Below are 25,000 nucleotides of genomic sequence, written 5' to 3' on the forward strand. Positions count from 1 at the left end.
AATAACTCCAAACAATGTATTTAAATACCGAAGGTGGACTGGTTAAATTACTTCCTCTCAATATGTATTTGTAAGGCCACGCTGAGAGTCTATTTTACTGAATAGTAAATGTAAAAATTTCACAGAATGCAAAGCATACTGATTCACTTTGCATTCAATCAATTCGCCCAATTGCTAGCTTAATGAGTGTTGTTGCCGCTCTGAGTCAGACTGTGTTCATTGATCTCTTCATAGCCATGTGGTAAATTGCCTTAAGACTTCGCTATTGAGTCAGCATGCAGGGCAGATGGGAAATGAAGACATACATCAGGAGTTCGGAGGATTTTGAAATTACAGGCTATAGCACTCTCAGGTGTGTGTGTGTGTGTGTGTGTGTAGCCGTTATAATATAACCTAACTGTGAAATGGAGAAGATTCGTTCTGGAAAAAAAAAAAACAGAAAGAGAAAAACCCAAAACCTCACTATTGTCCTTTTCCCCTGTAAAGGAGGAGGAGGAAAGGGGAAAAAAAAAAACAAAAACAAAAGATGCAAAAGAGAAAAATCTTTCATGTTGCCACCAGCAACTGCATGTTAAACACACACACACACACACACACACACACACACACACACACACACGCTGAAAATGACAGAAAGGAACATAATGATGGCCCTAGCTTGATTGTTAAGGCTTCATTTGGCAGCCTCCTCAGTTTAATTACTATCGGCAATGTTGCAGGCAGGGAGGCAGTTTAATGTATAGATCCTCCTGCTGGCAGACCCAGCTGTTTGAACCACGCTCAAAAAGACACTTTGAGTGCAGAGTCAGTGGGACAACATCGGGTTTGAAATGGAATCCAACCGGGGGGTTGGTTAGCATCCCCCGTTTTATTGCTCTTACTCAACATGGCTTTATTTATTCTTGGGGGGTTTTTTTGTTTTTTTTTATAACGACACTCCATCTGAGCTCATATCCAGATTTTTTCTCTCCAGATTTCGGAGAATTTCCCAAACGTCTGAATACGTGAACGCCGCCTGCCGCCAAGCCGAAAAAAAAAACGACGCGTGTGTGAAGAATGAAATACATCATTTTAAGGATTACCTAACAAATCTCCTTACTGCAGTAAAAGAATAGGAGTGATGGCGAACCTTCCAAAGTGTTTGCTTCATCCTTTGTGAGCCAACACGAGGTAGAGTTGGTAAATGTTAGCTTTGCCGGTCATGAACCAGAAGCACACTGAGGTCCAACAGAGACTGTGCCTTCCCTAGACGAAGACTTTGTTCTAAAAAAACCCCTCAACCTCTTGCCGTTAGACCTGAACTAAAATGTCTTATATTAGAGTTTAGTCATGACCACTGCAGGCTGACTATGCGCAGGAATATCGCCGTAATGGGACACAGACAGGCGGAAATGAATGCAGACCTGAGAAAAGCACACAGACAGTCCACTTCATTCTGAGACGGGGCTTCAGGAACCCAAAGCTCAGACCAATGGGATTCGGCCGTAATGGCCTGGAGAGAGAAGACTCCTAAAAGCTGAGCACTAACCATTCACAATACAGCATGTATGGTATGGTATCTTATCTTTGGTGTCCTTAGATTTGCTTTTTAACTACTGAAGTGGAAGTTTGTCAATTTACGATTCATTCACAGTTTAAAAAATAAATAAATAAATAAATAAAAAGAAAGAAAGAAAAAAAAAATCGTTTCAAATCAGCTGCTAACAGCTCTCCACTACATCATTGCCATTGCAGCTTAGAAGAATCTGAGACGTTGTTGTGTGTTTTGAATGGAGAAAAGGTTATCTTTTCAAAGCTTTTTAAACTCAAGGAGACAGAAAGAAAAGAGAGAAAGAGAAGAACAGAGAGACAGAGAAACAAAGAGAGAAACAGAAAGAAAGAGTGCGTTTGGTCCTATTACCTCTGATACTTCTTAATATAACATTGATAAAGGGGTATATAATTAAACCAGTGCAGAGACATTACATTAAAAGTGTGTTAAGTACATAAGAACATTACATTGGAGAATGAATAAATTATACATTACATACATTCAATATACATGAATATTACAGGACAAATCTTGTAAACACAAACATCATGTCTCCAAACCCTGCCATGTATCTATTTTCTTTAAAACCGGTCCTCTGATCTTCTGATTTTAAAGAATTAATTTTGATGGGATGAAAAAAATAAAAATAAAAAAATAATAATAATAATAACGTACGCAAAAAAAGTCACCGCCAACGTTGAACAAAATCAATCCGCTAATGTAAATAAACAAAAGGAACCAAAGAGCTATTTTTCCACAGTTTGAACGATGAAAAAATGTGACAAGCGTCCGAAAGGTTACGCAGCACCGAAGCAGAGGGCGTTAATCACTACGGCCAGAGACGAAACGCAAAGTAACGCCTGAAAGTTGAAATAAGGGCAATCGTATAGAGCAACAATATGGCTCTAATGTCTCTGCTGTGGTCCCTGTAGCACACAGACGTTTCTTCTCTACCATGTCCTTAACCGTCTCCGACCTCTGTTCCTATTTTGTTTGAAATAGAAAAAGACAGAGACTGTGAGACAGAGAGTGCAGTTGGCATTAGTGAGGAGTTTTTGAACAAATGTACAAACTTTGTACTGTCAATGTGCAGTCCTCGAAGCACTGTGACGCTGTCTGCTGTTTTAAAGCGATTGTCTGTTTCCATTGTCACCCTGACAGACCCCCCTCATAACCTATTCTCCTTCATCACTGGACCCCTCTATCATAACCTTTGATACCATGTCCTCTGGGCTAAAGCCATTGATGTAACCGTGCTACTACTTGACATTTTGCATTTTTGCCTTTTTCTTTTTTAACCCCCCCCCTCCCCCCCACCTTTCCCCTTCCTTCTTTCCCCCGTTTTATTTGGAGATGAGTCGGATTTTTTTTGAAGGGGGTTACCTCTGTAATATTCCGTTCACGTATCCTTATCTCATCAAATCAGGCTCTGATTGTCGTGGGGGAACTTTTTTTTTTTTCTTTTTTCTTTCCACGCCCCGAGATGACGAGCCTGTATTTGCATATGAAAGCCCAATCAAAAGCAAAGTACTTAAAGAATGCTTAATTATGTAGACAATCAATATCGCTAGCCTCCCTCCGGTCTGACTGGATCTCCTGTGAAAATCATTGGTCGTGCCCCTGACATTTCCAATAAGAAAAAACGCACGCATAAGAAATGAAAGACACGTCCGTCCTCTCTGTTCTCTCGCCACAGCGCGCATTTCATTTAAAGATTTCCTCTAAAAAAAAAAAAAATCGAACCAGACTCATTCATAATTTCGGTCATGGATCCATATGCCGAACGTTTCAGTTGATAAAATATTTAAAAGAGAGAATATTGGGGGGGGGGGGGGGGGGGGCAGGGTAAGCATTTCTCTTTAAGCCCCAAGACCTTAAGGGGAGATTCAGTCATATGCCGCTGATTTCTGTGGGACAAATCCTCAGATAATAGATTTCGTTTTTTTGTTTTGAATGTAAAATGCATGTCCAAAACAGTCCACGGGGAAGCTTTGTTTGAGTGATGCTAAATTAACTTTATAGTAATGCCAGTGGGCATGCTACAGGGGTCTGTGAGCTTTCAGGGACTGACAGAAGACAGGTGTTTACCTGTTGATAAATAGCTCACCTGATCAGATGTGAATCTATTTTGGGGGGACGGGCGGGGGGCAGGGGGCGGGGGGGGGGGGGGGGGGGTGTTGCGGTCCGCTGATTTTTGTTAGCAATAGCATATTGTAGCTGAACAAGTGGTCAGAGGTTAGCTGCTTAACCTGTCTGAAACCTGCCGTTGAAAGATTGGCCAGTGTAGACACTAACCATCAACACTACTGAACCTGAAAGGCTGACCCTAGGCAAACAAGAACCCACTAGAGACTTGATAAGCATGTTGTTTGTGATCTGCGACACAGCAGGTATCTAAAAAAAAATATGTGAAATTGGTGGATTATCCCTTAAAACTAACCATCTACATAAAATGATACAAATCTGCTACAAAAAAACGCTCCCATTCATCTACTCCACCTCCTAACTTTTAAATAAACTGAAGAGACGAAAACCAATCTGGGATTTACCATAAAGTGTAATCTCTAAGCCCCTCTGGACAGTAGGGACCAATCTGCTGTCTGCAATAAGAGGAAGACACTGCAGTAGATTCGACACAAACCCAATGGGCTGGTTAATTATGCTAACGCTAGCGAGGGGTTTGCGTCAGTGCGTGCAGAATCTCGCGCGATTAAGATTTCATCTGCATTCACAGCACTGGGAGGGATAAGAGACAGTCACGGCTTTTACAGATGAAGAAAAATGGGGGGGGGGGGGGGGGGGGGGGGGGAGACAGACAAAAGAAACTGTTTTCCTACCTTCTATTTCAGCCGCGTCTCAAGAAGAGCATTACAGGACGGTTCTGACTTCATAGATTAATTTGCAGATGGAGATTGAGGGTTTTGAATGATGCATGAGAATCATACACACACATACACACGCATGCACGCACGCGGCCGCGTGCACAAACACACACACACACACACACTCACAGCGTGGCCGAAAAAGTTCTGTTTCCTGCTGAGGATGGTATGAATTGCATCCTTCATTTTAAATCCATCAGCCATCTGTTTTATATATCCTTCATATTATTTTCTTTCCAGACCTTTGGTTAAGGACAGCAGTCCACTGTGGACAAGGTCACGCTTTTGACAAATGACTTCCATTATCCCTGTTCACCTTTCTCTCCAGTTTCAAAGTTACCACTCTAACAGTCTACTGTCGCTTGGGTAAGTGTTCTTTACACGTTTCTAATAGTCTGATATGACAAACAACACATTCTCCTCGCCTCAGATGCAAAAGGAAAAAGCAGGATGAGATCTTACGCACACATACGTACACACACACACACACACACACACCATGTTCCCAGTACAAAACATTGTCTACATGGCCTTTGAAGTAGCGAGTGTGTCGGGAGAGGTAAACAAGCAGCGCAGAGAATGTTACAGCTCAGGCTTTATCAAATCAAATCCTTCAGCTGCCAAGAGACACAGAAGAGTGAAGGGCTCCTGGGATTAGAGCCCGTAACGGCGAAGCAGCCCAATGCCAGCCAGAGACGAAATGAGATTATTTTTTGGGGGGGGGGCGCACGCACACACACACACACACACACAAACACACACACACACATGCTTACACCTGAGGAACTTGTGAGGAACCCACATACAAAGACTGTAAAAGCAAAAACATTCACAGAATCTCACACACACAGAAAAAAAACACCTCAGAGATAAACAAACAAACAAACAGGTAGGGAGTGATTCAAAGAAATGACCAGAAAATATCAGAGAGGAGTCTGCAGATGGGAAAATCTTCTACTATAAAAATGATAAAAGCGGAATATGCATATGAATTAATCCTCATTACCCCCCATTACCACACCCATGTGCACACACGCACATGCACACACACACAGACAGTGTGAAAGATGAAGACAGAGAGATATGACGGTGAAAGAGAGGAATACGAATATGCGTTCAGATTTTATTTAGAAAGACAAATAGGTACCAATGCTTGGGTGCAACTCAGAAACACAGGTCTAACACCTCACATACACTGACACACACACACACACCTGCAAAATAATCACTATAAATCACTCACATATCCCAATAAGAGTGTGAAACTCCTACACACACCTGGCTGAGGGACCCTGACCAGTCTCTCACAAAACACACACACATACACACACACACACATGCACACGCACGCACATGCACGCGCATGCACGCGCAGACACACACACACACACATTTCCTCTCTCTCTCACATTACAGAGCCCCCTTTGTAGACAGAGTCAAACAGTTTCCATGGCGATACACCAAGTGAGAACCAATTGCCTGCACTTCAAAGGCTCAGGGACTTAAAAGCAGTGCAGCGGGAAGAGAGAGAGAGAGAGAAAGAGAGAGAGAGAGAGAGAGAGAGAGCACCTTATCTCAGCTCCTGATGGCAAAGCCCTTTACCAGGCATTACTTTCGCAGGCCCCTTATTTGCTCAGTGTACTTGGCTTCCACCCCCTTCAGCAGAAAGCAGATGCAGACTTTGCAGATGCGACTACTTAAAGAGGAGGATTTTTCCCTCACTCGCCCTTTCCTTTCCTTCTGCAGGTAACTTTGTGCCTGTTCACCTTTCCCAGATTCCTCTGAAGAACCCTGCGTAAGGCTAACAATGGCGAAGGCACCAAAAAAAAAAAAAAAAACCTCACCATTTTTTTTTTTTGCCTTAACACTCTTTTAGAAGGAGGCAAACATCTGCCTGAAACCAAGTGATAAGACATCAGTAGAAAAGTGCCCCATACGCAAGATGCTCTCCTCCACCAAGGCCCGTGGGGTACGCTGAAGTATCGTTACGCGTCCCGTTAGATTCGGACAGAGCTCGAAACAGACAAAAAGGAGATTTCTTCTTTTTTATTTATTTATTTTATTTATTTTATTTGTAACATCCTGTGGTGTCCAGTGAGTCATTCCTGTGGATTCAAATATTCAAGGTCATAGATAAGGGCAAACAAGACTTGATGTTCAAGGCCTATTTCCTGACAAGTAAGTAAAGTGCTCTTAAATAAAAATGGAAGGAACCGTCATTTGACCTTTGGATAGTGGATGCAGGTGTGTGGCAGTGAGTCTCTGCCTGAAAAACCCGCAGCTCTGAGGTGTTCAGAGGAATGAAGCAGCAGGAGACAAGCTCAAAACAACGACAGCTTGTATCAGTCATCCCAAATACTTGGTGATAAGCAGATGCTTAGCCATTGCCACCATTGTGTATGCGAGTAGAAGTCTCTAGAAGTCTCTCTGTCTCTCTCTCCCTCCACCACACAAGAATGTTTATCTTGTAGGAACAACAAAAGTTGGCCGAGTCCAACTTTGCATAGGAAAAAAACCCAAAACAAAACAAAAAAAAACAACCAACAAAAATATAAAACCCCTCAAAATAAAAGTACCAAAAACCCACTACTCAGCAGTTTGCAACAACACTCCTCAGTTTCTTAAATATCCGGTGGGTCATAAATTTGTTCCTATGCAATTTTTTCCCCAGCTTCTTCATTTCAAAAGGATGGGAAAGTGAAGGGGGCAAGCAGTTTCTATGGCGATGGCTGCAGTGGCCCAAATATAGGAAAAGAGCCCTGCAGAGACAGGTTAAGAATGGGTCATTTCTGAATGCAGCTATATATAACTCCCATTCCCTCCAAGCTCTATTGTTGTTCCCTAAAGCTTCTTAGACACGAATAAGGCTGACGTTCTTGATTTTCCAAGGTACTCTGAGCTTCTTTACTGGTGACTTTGTTGTGGAGACATCTTCAAAGAAGAAGAAGAAGAAGAAGAAGAAGAAGAAAGGGAGAGAGGGAAGAGAGAGAAGATGAGAGAGAGGGAGAGAGAGAGAGAGAGACTGGTCCATAAGATTCATGGCCCCATGCTCAGATGTTAATTAAATTAGCTGTATGACAATAGCTACTTAGAACATACAATATAGATTCTGCTAGAAACTAAATCTCTACAATGGGAAGGTTTTCAGAAGAATATGTGAATTGTGAAATGGGCTTCTATCACAGCTCCACAGACTAAGTCCTTCTGGTGCTGGGCATGATACGTTAGCGGGCACTAGAACAAACGTGTTTCCTCAGTGAGCAGTTGGTGGAGGTGCTGAAGATGACCAAGTTTCAAGTTTTTAGTTTTATTTGTCATATGTGTAATAACAGAAGAAGAGCAGTGTTATGATAAGGGAATGTGTTAGACCATGGGAAAAAGGTAAGTTTGAGCTGTTCTTACTGAAGGTTGTTCAACAATACAGGTAAATTGTAGAAAGTGGTAAGAACATAGACAATGTTTTCCGATATTTATATTTGCTGGGGTGACATTCATGCCAAGCGCAGAGACGACTAAGGATCACTACGCCTACGCCAGAGCCTGCCAGCAACCAACTAAGTAAAATGTTTTGTACACAAACAATTTTGTGGCTATAGGGATCTACACAGAGTGTACTACATAATAACATTAATAATCTTCACCCGTAAGAGTGCAACAACAACATAATACGACTATGACAATAATTGACAGAAAGTCTAATCTAAGACAGATAATAATACACTTTCTTGTTTATTTGATTTGGTCCATGGTCCTGACTTGACCTCTATAAAAAAGGATAAATTGCATTATTGATTAAGAAAAAACAAAAAACAGAGAAATCAGCGTATGACCACTTCCAGCAACTACAATCAAGCCAACCTGCTGAGGACGAGTCAATGACCGTGAGTCATGTGTTAGAACACGCCGGAATGAAGGACAGGTCAACGACATGCAAGTACAAAAAAAGATATTCCCCTTCACCTTATTTGATCCATCGGGTCAGATGGAGAGAGAGGGGGGGAGAGAGAGAGAGAGAGAGAGAGAGAGAGAGATTAAAAAATGATCACAAGTTGCATTCTGCACAAGATGAGCTTCAGACAGACAGAGAGAGACAGAGAGAGAGAGACAGAGAGAGACAGACAGACAGAGAGAGACAGACATAGAGAGTGGGGGAGAAAAACAGTGCGACTGGATCCAAACACGTTTCAAAAATCCATCAGAATTATAACTCAATTTCCTCTTTAATAACTAGCTGAAACAGATAACAAAAAAGTGGCTTTTTCATAAAGAGAGAATCAATAGTCATATAAAAGCATGGTTAGTGTCTTCTCAGCAGATAGAGGGATGTGTCATATTTCACAGTCCCACCCTCTCCTCGACACCCCCTCACCATCACTGACGCCCCCCTGCACCCCCCCCCCACTCCCTGTGCCTCAGGCATCCCGTCCGCCACTGATAAAGAGGGATTGAAGGCCTCCAAATCTCATTTTTAATGTCCTTCTCCTGCATGAAGGGCAGCTAGCCAGACAAAGGTCCAAGACGCTCCTGCATTCAGCATATGAAAATAATGAGAAAAGGAAATGCACACCGATGTGTGAGTGTAAGTGGAGTGTGTGTGTGAGAGTGGAGTGTGTGTGTGTGTGTGTGTGTGTGTGTGTGAGTAGGTTACAAAGGGGACACAATGCCTTTGCACTTCATTCTCTGAATGAGCACTCCAAATGTATTCTTTCTCATTGTGTTATCTGACAATATGAAAAAGAAGCCCCTGAAATACATGAATGATAATCACGATGTAAAACATTTTTCTCGTCAATAACGGCGTAATTGGAACTGAACAAGGGCCAACTTTATTCCTCTTAATTGTTTTCTTTTCGCTGACAATTTACAGTCATGCTCAATCATCTAGCATGAACAAACCACTTAAATTAAAAAAAGAGAACAAATAAACCTGTCCATCAAACGTTATTAATTACTTTACTCAAAGCTGTCTCCAAGCTATTGGTTATCAGCTAATAACAACATAGTAACTGGAGATTAGCGGAATGTGTCTCTGGGCAAAAAAACAGTTCTGTGGTCAATATTTGAACAAGATTAGCTACTTAGAACAAACATGATTTCCATACCAATTTGTGCCTATTGTTGATATCTAATGGATTTGTTCACAAAATGTAAAGACAAAAGAAAGAAAGAAAGAAAGAAAGAAAGAAAGAAAGAAAGAAAGAAAGAAAAACTCCAGCTGGTGGAACTGCTGTACTTGCATGTACTGTATCAGCTACAAATTTCTGTTTCCAAATCATGTTCGGTTAAGTTTTTTCAGTGCTGTATCCCGACTGTGTTTTTCTTTTTTTTTTTTAACTGTAAAGTCACTGGTTTCATCCCATTCCATTCTCATTAATGCATTTCCTACTTTCTTCTCTCACTCTTTCTCCTCATCTACTCTGTTTTCTTTCATCTACATCTTTCCCTAACCCTGCACTCTCTCTTATTCACTCTGATGTAGGAAGTGTCCGCTCTCCCTATGTCGGCCCACAGCTGAGAGGAGAGCAAGTAAGGAAGTCCATCCTCCACACACACACACACACACACACACACACGCGCACACACACACACACACACACACACAGAGCCAGCTGAGAACTAAGTAACTCTGAAACCTGCAAGGGTGGATTAGCTTCAAAGAAAACACACCTAAAGTCTCCACTCCTTCCTCTTACCTCCCTCTAACACACACACACACACACACACACACACACACGGACCTTCACACCTGTACCCACACCCTCCCAGTCCTCCCAAACAGCTTAAGGCTGACGCCCAGACAGACTGCGCATCAATCTGCTCTCTGACTGAGGAAATAAAACCGGCCTGTAATTTTTTTTCCCCTTCTCAGTCCAAATTTCCAACCCACTAATTATCTTCTAATTATGTCTTTGATTAAGGAGTGCATGTGTGGCCCTCTTCCTCCCAGCACTGTGACAGCCTCAGAGATGAGGATTAATGGAGCAACTCGTTCCAGTGCACTGATGAGATGCCACAAGCAAGACAGACATGACGACACACTCACACTCACACACACACACACAAACACACACACACACACACACGCACGCGCGCGTGCACGCTTAAACAGAGGTCGGGCTCTCTGTTTGACAGGTGCGGCAGGTAAATAGATGGTTAATTACAGCAAGGTTAGAGACACGTCCTTCAATCCCAAAAGAAAACAAACAATTAGCCGCTAACACAATGGCACTTTCATTCCTGTCTGTCAAAGACAACTGCAGTGTGTTTTACCCCTCAAACGTACAAAAGCCCAAGAACCCAAGAACCGTCCGCGTTAGCGCTATTATCTATAATAACAGATGAAAGTAAAATGCATTTTTTCAAATTCTCACAAGCTATTGTGTTTGGTAGTGTGTATTTAAATAGAACTATTGAGTGGCAGTAAAATCAAAATGTCGGCATCTCCCGTCGCAAAAGTGAACTGTCATCTTGCCACAGCCTCCTTGTCAGACAATCAGTATGACACTCATAGCAGCACCACACTGGTCTAAATCTGCTTCCAGTGACTACAGCAACACCTCAGCATCTGCATTAAGACTGTTCTCAGATGGTGGGTCACTGTTCAGACTGACTGAAGAGCACATTACCCTCTCTTATTCATACTGATCATATATCTCTATCTTTATCTTTCTATCTATCTATCTATCTATCTATCTATCTATCTATCTATCTATCTATCTATCTATCTATCTATGTGTGTGTGTGTGTGTATATGTATGTGTATGAATACATACACACACACACATATAGGTTCACACTCTTACACACACAAAGACACACACCCACACATGCCCACACACACACACGTAGATTTGGGGGTGAGTAAGTGCTTTCCTGTATTCTATTATTCAAAGTTTGGGTAGCCCTTGGAAACTCCATTCACTTTATCATATTATACACAAAACAGAGAGAACAAGGGCTGAGCAGCAGAGAAGAGAAAGCTTTGAGCCTCTTCAGTTCAAAGACATCCAGCTCACAGAGGTGTGTGTGTGTGTGTGTGTGTGCGTGTGCGTGCGCGCGTGTGTGTGTGTGTATGGGGGGGTATAAATTTCTCATTGGAATACTTTAAGCTTCTCTTCTCAGAGAAGAATTCTTTAGGGACAAACTTAAAACTCTGCTATTTCACTATAAAGCACCATCCAGATATTGCTCAAATCAAAGCAACTCCCAACAGTAGCTTACTAGGCAATATACGGCCTAATCAAAGTTCCTATTAGTAGATATATCTCCCCAGTAACTATAAAGGCACTTAAACTGAAGGAGAGTACATTGTGAATCCACTGTAATCTAGGCAGAAATCAATCTGTAGTTGTTTTACTCAGAATTCGTCGTGCTTAAATATTTATCATAATGGTCACTAGTAATTAACTGCTCTGTCCTGGGTCGGGTAATTTGCTGTATGTGCATTCTGATTGGTCGAGTCTATTGAAAGAGGAACTGGATCACGTTGGATCTATGTTGGTTGTGATAATCCGCGCACATTTGAAGAGGTCGTTTCTTTGTCTTCGCCAACTGGTGTGCTTAGGTTTTGAATATAATAATAACATGGCAAGCCAGCGAATTCGATTGTGGGTTTCAGTCAAAGACGACATATTCATCCAAGGGACTATGTAGCTACATTATGCAAATTGCTAGTTCTCCGAGACCAGCGATCGCCGGCTTCAAATTAGCCCACAGCCAGCCTATGGTTTGGCATGGCACACATTTAAAGCGATATTCAGGATGTTTCAAGGGTGTTTTTTCCCACTTGGCAACAAAGGGGACTCAGTTGTTCCTCACGGCGAATGAAGCAAGTGGCTCTGATGAGCTCTGTGGGCGCACGTCTATTTATCGCCGGCGCCTGCCGACAAAAGGAACCGAGCCGGCGTTCGCGTTCGCTCAGTAACTGCGTATTAACATCGCCGTACATCTCTTCGGCTTGCTTTCTTTCAGTCACTTGCAGGGCTTTTACTCCCCCCAGCCCCAACAAACGACATCTTTACGGGACGCGCACAAAGGCCCTGAATGAGAGCCCGTCTCCCACACGTTTACTTCACACACATACACAATGCCAGCTCGCAAGCGCAGTTCCGCCGTCCAAACGTTGTGTACACGTATAGGTAACTCCTGAAATAAAGAGAACGTTCGATGTGAGACGTCTTCGCAGACCTCCGTGCGTTTTGTTCGCCTGAAATCGGCACAAGGATGCGCGCTTTCAACCACCGCTGCAGGATGTTTTCCCCGCCGAACGTTCATGCCTCCTCGAACCACACCAGTCAGCCGAACAGCCTTCGTATCTGAAGTCCCCATACATCATGCGCAATCACCCAGCTTTCAAACACAGAGGTCTCTTTTTTTACATGCTAACCAAGAATATACGGGCACCTGAGCCCGTCTGGGATGTGGAACACAAAAGGGTGTGTTAAATGCTTGAATGACTCTGGAAATAACAGTTGAGGAAAAGCACCTGCTTTAAAAAAAAGGCACCGTTTGCCTCATTTACTCAACTGTTTCCTCTATTTTGGCAGCTACCTTACCTCTACAGGGTGTGCATATTTGTGCCACCAAATGGGCCTCCAGTGACTGTAAACCAAAGACTGCTATTTATGACCTGCAACTACATTCTGCAGCTCCCCAACCTCATCTCCCTCTCTCTCTCTCTCTCTCTCTCTTTCTCTCTCTCTCTCTCTCTCTGTGAGTGTTCACTTTTTGCTTACTATCTTACTTTCTGTAAAAATCCTTCCAGTGGGAACACCTCTTTCAAAATGGTTAGATAAGCAGTTATAGCTTGATTATCCAACATAAAGCACAGAGTCTAAAAGGAATATAAATCTATAGCAGATAAAAATCCACACAGGAGTAATAATCCACACCAGATAGCAATGCCTGTAGGAATACTAATACACATCAGTTCTAACCAATCCACACAAGAATATTTATACGGTAAAGCTACAAATTCTCAATGAATTATTAATCACGGATTGGGCGCAGGATTTGAAAGATCCATCTACACCAAATATAAATACATATATATCACTGAAACCAGTTACGAGTGAGAGATACATACCCCTACAGAAGTATCAATTCTCCATAGACGTACATCTTCAGAGAAAAACTGATATGGAGGAGAACACACTACAGGTGTGTTTTAAAAACTGTTTTACAAAATTTATCTATGTATGTATGGATTTATTTATTTATTTAGCAGATGCTTTAGCTCGCTAACTGATGTTCAGTGGAAGCTGGAGGCAGTCTGTGGTATTTTGGTATTTAAGGATATTTTTCACCAATGATAAAATGTCAAGGTTTCTTCCAACAGGTGCAGCAGCAATTCCACCTTATCTGACTGCCTCAGAAGCCGACGGGTGAGCTTAGCATGGTTAACATGCAGCCCAGCACACATTGCAAACCAGATATGCCTACAATTGCAACCCCGGATGCAGTCGACCATCTTCTGACCAAGTTACATTTACCCGTATATCGCAAGAAACATATGAACTGGGTTTTCGGCGTTAACGGAGCTAACGGTCTGCCGTGCGTGTTTAGAACGTGCGTCCTCAGCTGAAACGTAAAGAAAATCACGGTGTACGCTCAAAATCCGTATTTATATTTTGAGAAGAACAAAAATAATACTCCACGAATCTTGCGTAAACATTGATAAAGATATGCACACTGAGAGAATCGTGAGAAAGTAGAGCGCAAGAAGGAGAGAGGGACAGAATGAAATGGGGGAGGGGGGGGGGGGCACTCTCCAAATAAACACCTGTTTACCTAAAAAAAAAAAAAAAAGTGCCCCATCTGTGTGTAAATGTTAAATGGGGATTTTTGTGTCTTTGAAGTCTACTTGTAACACGGCTCTGCGCCAAAGCACAGTTCAAAAGACGGTTACGACAGCTCTGGCTTCTGCCACCCCCCCCCCCCCTTTTTCCTCCAAGAGAGCTTTCCGGATTTACGTTGATCTGTTTATCGCTACGGACCGATCTGTGTTTCGGATTCATGAGCGTCGGCTGGAAAACTTCGGTTCCCTCTTTCAAGCGGACCTTTCTGGACAAGCATGCCTTGGCAGAACTGTTAAAAGGCGTTTAAAAGTGGAAATGGCATTTGAGGCTGCAGCTTGACCTTTCGGCACAATCTCCTGTCTGCAGCTACACAAACACTGATGGATGGCCCCCCCCCCCCCTCCCCCCCAACACAAGGCATCAGCATTGGCACAGCTGCCACATACAGCACAGTCACTCGTAAACTCAGCCACGGAGCGAGAGAGAGAGAGACAGAGTGAGAAACAAGAGCACACCGAGTGCTACACAGATAAATGCTCATTATTCATCCATACACTTAAACCAAAAGAACAACTAATCCTTCCGCAAGCATTACAGTTAAGCGTAGAGTACACTTATCAGGCCTTAGGTTTGACATGCACTCTTTAACCTATGCTGGGGGACAATGCTTCTCAGTGAACGCTAACTTCAGCTTCAGAGTGTCTAGGTGTGTGGGGGTTTGCGTGTGTGTCTGTGTGAGAGAGAGAAAGAGAGAGAGAGAGAGAGAGAGAGAGAGAGAGAGAGAGAGAGATGGAAGGTGCTCTGGCTGATAGGAGGTCACTGTTCCTCCCTGGAGCCCTATTACGTTGTGGCAGTAACGGATGTGGTGGGCATGCGGGGCACAGACAGAGGGCAGTCAGAGCGCGTGTGTGTGAAGAGAGCTCTCTGATAGCATCTCGCCGCAGCCGCAGCCACGGAGGAGCCCCAATCAATCACTGCCAACCAGGCTCGGCTCACCAGCCACTCACACATTCGCTCAGACACGCACACATACACGTGCAAATACACACGCACGCACACACACTCTTAGACTCACACATACACATACACACACGTTCATTCGCTTAGACACACGCACGCACGCACACACACAAATACACACACACATACGGACACACGCACACACTCAGACTCACACATACACACACACTCATTCGCTTAGACACACGCATGCACGCACGCACGCACTCAGACACATCCAAACACTCACACACACAAAAACAAACATAAACACACTGGCCAACACTCACTCTACTCAATAAACCAATATCTAGTAAATGAAACCATTACAATTTAAAAACCAAAGCACTAATCCCTTCATGTGTACTCTTCATGTGTACTCTTCATGTGTACCCAATGTGTACTTCACTCTCTCATATCCACAAACATACAGGACGCGGTCACACATGATTACCTGGACACGGGAGTGAGTAGCCCACCCGTGGATCATGGATGAACTGTCGTTCGTTGAGTCTGGTCACACAGTACATGTGGAAGCAGTCCAGACAGATAACATGACGCTCGGCACACTGATAAACCAGCACTGGGCTCCTGCAGGGAAACACATACAAGTCTTCTGACTCTCTACATGACACATCTCTGACTCTCAATTTTAATAACTGTGGCATGTGTGCATGAAAAGTTATGTATTTGTCAGGAAAACTGACATGTTGTGATGATACATTTTCTGGCGAAATTTATTTTGAGAGGCAAAGAGAGACAGAGGGTGAGAGGGTAAGTGTGTGTGTGCGTGTGTGTGTGTGTGTGTGTGTGTGTGTGTGTGTGTGTGTGTGAAAGAGAGAGGCAGAAAGAAGGAGAGTGAATGAATATGTGTGTGTGTGTGTCTGAGAGAGAGAGAGAGAGAGAGAGAGAGAGGGAGAGTAAAGAGAGAGGAGGGAGGAGGTTGAAAGCTAGAGAGAGAGAGAGAAAGAGAGAGAGATAGTTTGTGTTGTATTGTCTTGTTTTCCCTGGAGGCCAGCTGAAGACAGATGAGAGTCAGAGGGGAGGGGGGGGGGGGGGGGGCAGTGTGTGTTCCTAAGGGAACATACAGGCTACTGATGCTGTTTGCTCCCAGCCCATATAAACAGGAGAGAGAGGGGCGATGACAGCATTCACGAGCAAACCCAGTAAAACATACTCTTAAACCACAACATACGTGTAGGACAGCATGCTCTGTTTATCACTCGCTCATCTCAGTTAAATCTGTTTCACTGACTGGTCTTATCCATCACTCTTCAAACGAGATTATGATGCTTAATGTTTCAATGATCGTAACATATGTACGAAAAAACACACGCTCGTCTGTCTTTAAATGAGGGCTTTCTGCTGACCTCCACTTTTCTGTACTTAGGAACTAATACGTAAATAAATTCACCTTTTGTTTTGGCGATGATGGTGATATTAAAAAACAAACAAACAAACAAAAAAAAAAACAGCAAATATACAGCGTCGGTCCCCAAAGTGACATCCAATTGGACATCCTCACAATGCAAGAATGACCTAACCCTCTCTCTCACACACACACCCAGACCCCCCCACCCCCACCCCCCCACCGCACACGCACTAACAAAAATACACAAGTACAATGCCATATTTAGCGCCTCTATGAGCCATTCACATCTCCTGACATTTATGAATATTCCCTTTCCTCCCAAACGCCTGCAGTATTGGAGACCTAGTCAGCACTTCGGTGCTCAGTTTTACTTTGACCCCCTATTTCACAACACTTCATCCAAGTCCTGGCTGCGCGTCCTTGTCTTTGACCTTTTAAGCAAACCAAGGAGCTCCTTTTGGATGAAGGAATGAATGGAGTGGAAGATGGAGGAAAAACAAAGGCCCACTCAAGAGGGTAATTGCGTGACCGCCACTTCAATCAGCTCCTTGATTTGAATGCAGGGTGTCTCTGATTGGACCCCCTTGTCTGAGCTCTCTAGGAGCCAACCTCTCTTTTGTCCTCAATGGTTAAGCAGCAGGTAGGAGCTCAAATGCTTCTGGACCACCCCTGCATATGGCTGACCTTCATTCAGTCACCAATCTTAGCTGTCACTCTCTCTCTCTCTCTCTCTCTCTCTCTCTCTCTTTACCTCGCTTCATCGAAATGACTGATTTTGATTACAGGTCCAGTGCCACAGGAGGTAGATTCAAACCTAACCTAGCTACAGTCCAAGCCGTTTATCTCTCAGCTGGTCAGATATTAAGGCGATTGTTTGTTTACTTAAGACAGAGGTTCCAGTGTGCTTGCCTTCCTCTCTCTCTCTCACTCTCTCTCTCTCTCTCTGAGCTGCTCTGTCCATCTGTTTGTATGGCAGAGAGCCTGTTCCACTACCTGCCAATCTGTCTGCTTCCTGTCTGCGGGTGTGTCCTTACGCCCGCCAGCTAGTCTGACTGCCGGTGGTTGGTCTGTCTGTCTGTCATTCAGGTTTGATACGAATTATATTCAAAGACATGGCAAATGAAAGGTGGTGATGAACATTAATTTATGAACTAAACCATTCATATCTCTGAGCTCTGATGACAATACATTGCAACACATTTCTACAGAACAAAATGAGTTGATGAAACAGTATTTAGGACACTCACATCACATCTGTACAGGCCAGACAGGGGACTTCTCTGACATTGGGCATTATGAGGTCAAGGGCCACGGATGTGTCCTCGTCGCAGGTAGGGTGGGCGGCGCACTTCAGGTAAAACTCCTGCAGGTCAGGGTAACGAACATCAGTTTGAAATCAGTGCCCATTGGCTTACAAAAGACTGGACTGGATTGAAATTCACAGAGTACGTAGAACATGGGGGGGAAAAGAACTATAAAAGAACTATAAAAGAACTTTGAGAACTATAAAAGAACTTTGAGAACTATAAGCCCTTTGATACGCGGCGCGTCTCTCTTACCGCCACTCTGCCATCGCACTCTTGGGACTGACACACTCCATGAATCCTGTCGGGAAGCAAAACGTCGTCCCAACGAGACGGGCCCTGCGGTGGCATACGCACAGGACACAGACAACACAAGACAGGATGTGAGAAAGATAACAGAGCACTGAGGCACAAAGAGAGAAAAGCCTAAAAAAAAAAAAAAAAAAAGACAGGGTAGAAATATGAATGGAAAAGAGTTTCCAAGAAGAAGGAACTTAGAAAGACATGGTCTGAAAGAGAGAGAGAGAGAGAGAGAGAGACAGCCCTCAGCCCTGCACACCTTACACATTTTTTGTATACTCAGCACCGTCTCCCCCAAAAGTCCCTTTTGCATTTTTTTCAAACCTCCTCTCTGAGCGACTGAAAGACACTCTAGCCAGGACAACTCGTCCTCACCCCTCCATCATAAGCATTCCCCCGTCTCTCAGTCCGATTAAGACGCTCTCTCTCTCTCTCTCTCTCTTTCCATCTGTAATTGTTTTGGGAAAATTCTTTCCCCCTCCTCAATGGCTCTAACGGAGCCAAGTCTGATTAGCATAAGCATTTAAACATTCTGACAGAGGCCCCTAATAAGCCAGGGAAAAGGTTAAGAAAATCATTACTCCCCGACGGGAGGGGTGTGTTGGGGGTGCAGGGTGGGGTAAGGGGAGGGAGGGATGAATCCGGCCTGCCGTGGTGCTCGGGCTGGGAGATTACATGCATACACCTGCTAAGAGACAGCAGAGAAAGGTCACCAAGACCCCCGGCGCGTCAGCTCAGGATACGCACACACACACACGCGCGCACGCAGACACACACACACACACACACACACACACACACACACACACACAGACACACCTCCCACCTTCTGAATGTAAATGATTAATGTGAAAAGCAGTTATGAATTATTCAAAAACATACCTTCTCTATTGTTCAAATCAGTCTTAACTTTCCTTCCTCTCTCTTATTTTATTTCTCTCTGAACCCTCAACCTCCATCCCTCTCTCTCTCTCTCTCTCTCACTCACTCTCTCTGGAGGAGGAGGAGAATCAACATCACAATCCCACAAAGCCTTAATTACATTAATGTTTAACAAACAGGATTCTGTCTCACAGCCAGCTGTGTATATTTCACTTCTATTATCGAGCTGAGAGGCCAATCTGTGGCGAACTCTCCCAGGAAGGGCTGTGTGATTGGTCAGCTGAGGACTTGTGCCCGCCGCACTCAATTACAACCACTTTGAATCAATGAAAAAAAAAAACAACAGCAAACACACACAACAAACATGGCCGGCGTCCAGGGCAAATAAAAACAAAGCTCGTGCACACACACACACACACACACACACACACAAACACACACACACACACACAGACACACACACACAGATAATCTCACAGCAAACACAGCACACGTGTTGATTCTACAGGAAACAGAATGGGAGTGAGGAAAGGTCTTGTCCAATACAGTAACTGTTAAAAGCTCAGGTACAGCCTGTATTTTTGGAGCTTTGGTGTGCTCTGAATTCTTGACTTTGTTTTAGAAAGTGACTTTATCTGATTTTTCATGGAACACGTGATGATATCTTGAACCCCACAAAAAAGGAGAGATGGGGTAAAAACATAAAATAAAATAAAATAAAATAAAATAAAATAAAATAAAATTGTTTAACCTAATACCACCAAAGGCTGCACATTTATCGCCAGTCGACGGCTGTGTAATCCAGGAGATTATTTTGAATTCAGTCAATAAATGTAACGCCGAAGGTTTACCCACGGTCCTCTGCATCACGGAAAAGGCTACAAACAGTTTTATAGACCTCTTTCTATTCCAAGAGCCTTTTGAACTGTCAGGGACCTTCCTTTGATCATAATCATGTCTTTACTCAAACTGTTTCAGTAATAAAAACAGGTTAATGTAAACATGAGTTTGCAAGCAAACCAAACCGTCATATCAAATAAGAACCCCTGAAAGATAATACATGATCCTTTGAATTTTTTAACATACATACCTTTCTAGAGGGACTCACAAAAATGTATCTCACTAATGATCTCTGAAACATCGAAAAATGATCTCTGCGGCAAAAAAAAAAAACATTCCTGTCAAGAGCAAAAAGAACATTCCAGATTTTTTTTTTTTTTAATATTGAGACTATCTGTATGTTTTCATGAATAGAAAACAGTATGTGTAATGTTCTGTGTGCAAGAAGAGTGATGGGGAATCCTGAAGACATGAGAACTGAAGCTTGCAGCAGATGGAAATGGTTTCTCATTCAATACACGACCACATGGATGTAACTTATAATGTTGCACACACACATCTGCATGCAGAGGTCTCCCCTAATAGGATGATAATTAGTGACTAGGGACATCAGGGCCAGTCTGTGGACGAGTAGCCTGGGAACTCTATTTCCTGCTGAGAGGGGCTAATGCTTCACCCTCTACACACACTCAAATTATGATGGACATGCAAACCTTTGAGGGCAGAACGAAACGCTGGATGGTTTAAGGGCATAAACGTCATTAAAAAAAAAAAAAGAACTCACAGATGACGGTGGTCAGGAAGACATCATGGCTGAGTTCGCTAGCAAACATAGGATTAAGGGAGATAGTTTTTAACGGTTTTATTAGATCTTCAGGCAGTTTGCGGATTGCAAAAAAAAAAAAAAAAAAAGTTTGGCGAAATAGTTCTGTTGTAACCAGACAGTTGTACCTTCCCTTACTACTCTACCTGGCACATCTTGGAGAAAGTTCAGGGAATGCAGTAAAAACGTGAGGCAGTTGGCACCTGGTTCGAGCCTTAAGAAGCTCAGAGCCGCGAACAGCTCAAGTCTGGCACGGGAAAGAACGGAGAGCAGCCTGGCACGTAGACAGTAGACAAACAGTCTGCGAGCAATGCCCACCACCTCGAGCGAAAATGAAGAGGCAGGTGCGGCTTAGGAACTTGTCAGTCAGCTGTTCAAAAATGGCAGCAGAATCTGGCTCGTTGGGAATGCTGCCCACTTGCTGTGACTAAGGTTCCCTATGGACCTGAAGATAAAACTGTCTGTGGGCAAGAACAAGGGGGGGGGAGGTTTGGGACTTCTGACAGCCCTTGTGGGTGGTGGTGGTGGTGGTGGGGCTGGAGGGGAGGGGAGGGGGGGTGAGGGGGGGGGGGTGTCTGCAGAGGAGGAGGGGGGCAGCAGGACGCACAGAAATATGCTTTGAAATTCCAGATTGCGGGCCGAGATGCGTCATCGCGAGTTCCCGAGGTTTCTTTGGCAACGTAGCAACTGTTTATTTTCTCAAACACACAACAGTTTCACCGAGTGTCCGAGCACACGCTCGGGAGTCTCAGTTTATCAATGCTTCGTAAGGGTAGTTCAGTCTTGGTCGCATTTCAGTGCGTTTCGGAGTATGGTCAATGCCTCTAAAGGAGATAGGTTGGCATCAAAGCGTGTCAAAGCTCAATGGTACGTACCCGACTCAGGGTGAGAGTTCCTTGTTTGCAGCTCCTGCAGCGGACCCTCAGCTTTCCAGGCTGGATAGCCTTGCACACACTCTTACAGAACACATAGAAGCTGCTATGGGATTTGCTTTCTGGGAAAATAACCGACAAGCAAAACGAATTAGCATGACTAGCACAAATTTAGCGTCCATGCTCAACTTGTTTGCTTCTAAATCAGATATTTGCAAGTCTGTGGCACTGTGTCATTCGGTGTTTTACCATCGTTATCTTGACGAAAAACAACTTCAGTCTAAAGCATTACATGAGCTACACTTCAGAACAGTATCTGTATCTGTAATAGGTCTTTGCAAGATCTCGACTGGTTTATGCTAAAGGCAATAATGGAACGACCAGTGAGTGTAACTTCCCCAGTGCTTCCAGTTGCTTTTGGTCTGGTTTTTGCTCAGCTCACAAACTCAAAGCAGGCAAGACTGACTGGGAGTGACAGTGAGTAAGTGGATCAGAGGAGGCTGTTCGGCATGGCGAAGCGAGGACAAGGACAAGGTGGATCCGTAGCTCTGCAGACGGGCACAATCCCAGGACGAAAAAGCCCAGATCCAATTAGTCAGAGGAGCGCCACCAGACATCTTCATGGAAAATGATTTAGTAAAAGAGAGGATACGTCCTGTCTGCCTGCACCCGCCTCCATCTAAATCACCGCAACCCTAGCACCTACACACACATACGCACACACACACACACTCACACACATAGATACACACACAGTCACACACACACACTCACACACACACACACGCGCGTACGCCATCATGCTCGCACAACAAAGGACAACCGCGTTCTCATTAGAGCTAAAAGCATGGATAGCAAAGAGTGCTGCGATACCTTGACACCATTGACAATAAATCCAGCAGAGTGAGTTTTATAAGGCAGACCTCATCTAATTTATGATTTCTGTGCGGGCTCTCTCCATTATGCTAATGCTTTTACAGGGAAGAGAGAAGAGACAGAAAGGTGGGTTAGATAAAGGAGACGGGCTGATTGGGCTGAGTAGCCAGGCAGGATGATAGCCACGAAGGTAAAGGAGGAAGGGCGACTGGAGGACGGCTTTTAAAAGCGCTGCCATTGTTGTGGGCTTGACAGCGGTATCGATGGACGCCGCTAATGCCAACGGAATTCTGCCCGCCGCTTTTTTTTTTTTTTTTTGTCCTCCGCACGGAATCGTATTTAACCGTTGAAAAGAGCAGTCAATGATGACAGCCCTCGACTGCAACAGAAAATAGGAGGCGTCTATAAAAAAACCCCAAAAAACAACAAAAACAAAGCAAAGAGCACGCGCCGATGCAGAACACTTGCACGACATGGTTGTAACGCTCGTGTATTTACAAAATGAGGCAGCCTTGCAGTGGAAAGACAGGAACGCTCTAACAAATGCAGACTCACACAATAGCTGTGAAGTTATTCTCAGTTAGGCATTGACTGTAAACTGACATATCTGGGAGAACAACACATAAACACACACCCCCGTGCAGTTGCTATACCTGTATGCGTGGGGGACTGGCTTTGGCCTTCAGGATCTGACTCTAAGATGACAGCCAGACCAGTGGAGGTGGTAGGTAGCCTCGAGGTGCTCAGGTCCAAACGGGTCAGGCTGTCCACACCTCTGCCTAACCGCCGCTGGAGAACCATCTGAGAGTGTCGGACTGAACCGGGCGGGGGTAGAACCACGTGGACCGTGCTCTGCTCTGGGAGATCGCAGCCCTGTCAACATAAGAAACCGTTAACACATCTCAGAGATCACATTTCAGCACTGCTAAAGGGCTAAAGCGAAAATTCGCTAGTCTGCCTGAGCATTAGCTTCTTCACTTTCTAATACTTCAAGTAAAGCAGAACAAATCTGAGGTATGGCAGTTTTACCCAAAACTTTTTAACAAAAGGAAAGAAATTTGGAGTGGATTATTCAGACAGGAAAACAAGACAGACAAGAGCAGATGTCAATCATGCTGTTTCTGAGACATGAAAACTGGCATGAGAAATTTAAAAAAGTGTATACCACCTGTTTGATAGCGTTCAAAGCCTTTGCAAGCATACAAGGCAGACACATTTGATTTTCATTTCGCACTGATTAATTTAATAAATTAAACGTGTTAATTAAGTCACACCCTCTACGTTCTGTTCAAAGACCTAGACTTGATCTACCATTTTATTAATCATCTTTCAATGTCAGTGTGCTTCAAAAAGGGTGATTCTATAAACAGCAATATGCTTGTTCATACTTATTACATCTACTGAAACCTTCATTTCAATTTTAGCATTTCTACAAAAAAACAAAAACAATTTTCACACAAATTCTGCCTTTCAAAATAACTGAATAAATAAATGAACAAACAAATACATAAATAGCTTAACTACCTCTCTCTTCATTTGACCGTCTTTGGCTCATTTTGTTTGGTGTGATTTGAAGTACTAGTTGTTTTTTTTTTTGTTTTTTTTAAACCTTAATCCACTTATTTTCCCGGGGTTTGTCTTCAGTGAACAAAATGGAATTTGCGATGCAAATCAGCTTCGCTGTGGCAAACGGGCCCTCGTTAAAACCGCAGGCTTATTAGGAAACAAGAGCGCACTCCGACATTGGAAAAGGTCCTCATTTGTGTAACAGTCCATAGACAAGTGATAATTTCTCTTCAGTAGCAGCAGGCAAAAACACTCAAATGTTAAAAGTAAATAAATAAATAAATAAATAAACAAACATGATCTGGTTCATTTTCCTTAGCCAACAGACAGCGTGGATTGGCTTTTAATGATATCGGCTTAATGAAGACCCGCTGGCTTTGAACAGAAAAGCCACCAGGCTCTCGTCATCGCTGATTTAACGGCTCAAAGGAGCGTTGTCATACTCTTGGTAAGAAATTTGAGGACCAGCACATTAGCCAAAACAGAGGGACAACATGCAGTTGATTAGAGAGAGATAGAACCATGGAGGAAATGAATGATGAAAGAGAAGTCAATTGCACTGATGATGAGCTGCGTGTATTAGACCGCTGTACTACGCGTAGAACTCCCATATTTGGTAAGAAACTGGAATTTACGGCTTAAATCATTTCATAACACTGATTTGTCCTTGCTTTGCTTTTCAGCAGCAAATATTATTATGTATGATTAAGCATGGTCTAGTCTGAGTCACACTATTGACACTGAACTTGTGATTTAGTGTGATTCTGTCATTCTCACACTTAATAATCCTGAATTCAACTCTGTCTTTAACGTGAAACTCACTAGCTCACAGTACTCCTGAGTGCTTATGGAGAACAAAAATACTTTAGAGATCATTTCACATAGACTTTTAAGTAAAATATCCTTGTGAAAATTGTTCAGGGTGACCTTCCAAGAAAAAGCACTGGTGTGCACAG

At 43.5% G+C, this 25,000-nt stretch overlaps 1 protein-coding gene across 1 annotated transcript in view; it reads right to left on the reverse strand.

Moving 5' to 3' along the window:
- prkn (parkin RBR E3 ubiquitin protein ligase) overlaps window positions 1–25,000 on the reverse strand; it is a 48,116-nt gene that overhangs the window by 11,046 nt on the left and 12,070 nt on the right. Inside the window, exons 3-7 of the mRNA XM_030772385.1 lie at window positions 23,132–23,351; window positions 21,606–21,724; window positions 18,141–18,224; window positions 17,829–17,944; window positions 15,664–15,800 (exon numbers count right to left, since the gene is read on the reverse strand). Of these exons, the coding sequence (XP_030628245.1) occupies window positions 15,664–15,800; window positions 17,829–17,944; window positions 18,141–18,224; window positions 21,606–21,724; window positions 23,132–23,351 (676 nt within the window). The remainder of the gene's footprint in view (window positions 1–15,663; window positions 15,801–17,828; window positions 17,945–18,140; window positions 18,225–21,605; window positions 21,725–23,131; window positions 23,352–25,000) is intronic.

This window comes from Chanos chanos, chromosome 4 (genome assembly GCF_902362185.1).
Source record: "Chanos chanos chromosome 4, fChaCha1.1, whole genome shotgun sequence".
NCBI lineage: Eukaryota > Metazoa > Chordata > Actinopteri > Gonorynchiformes > Chanidae > Chanos > Chanos chanos.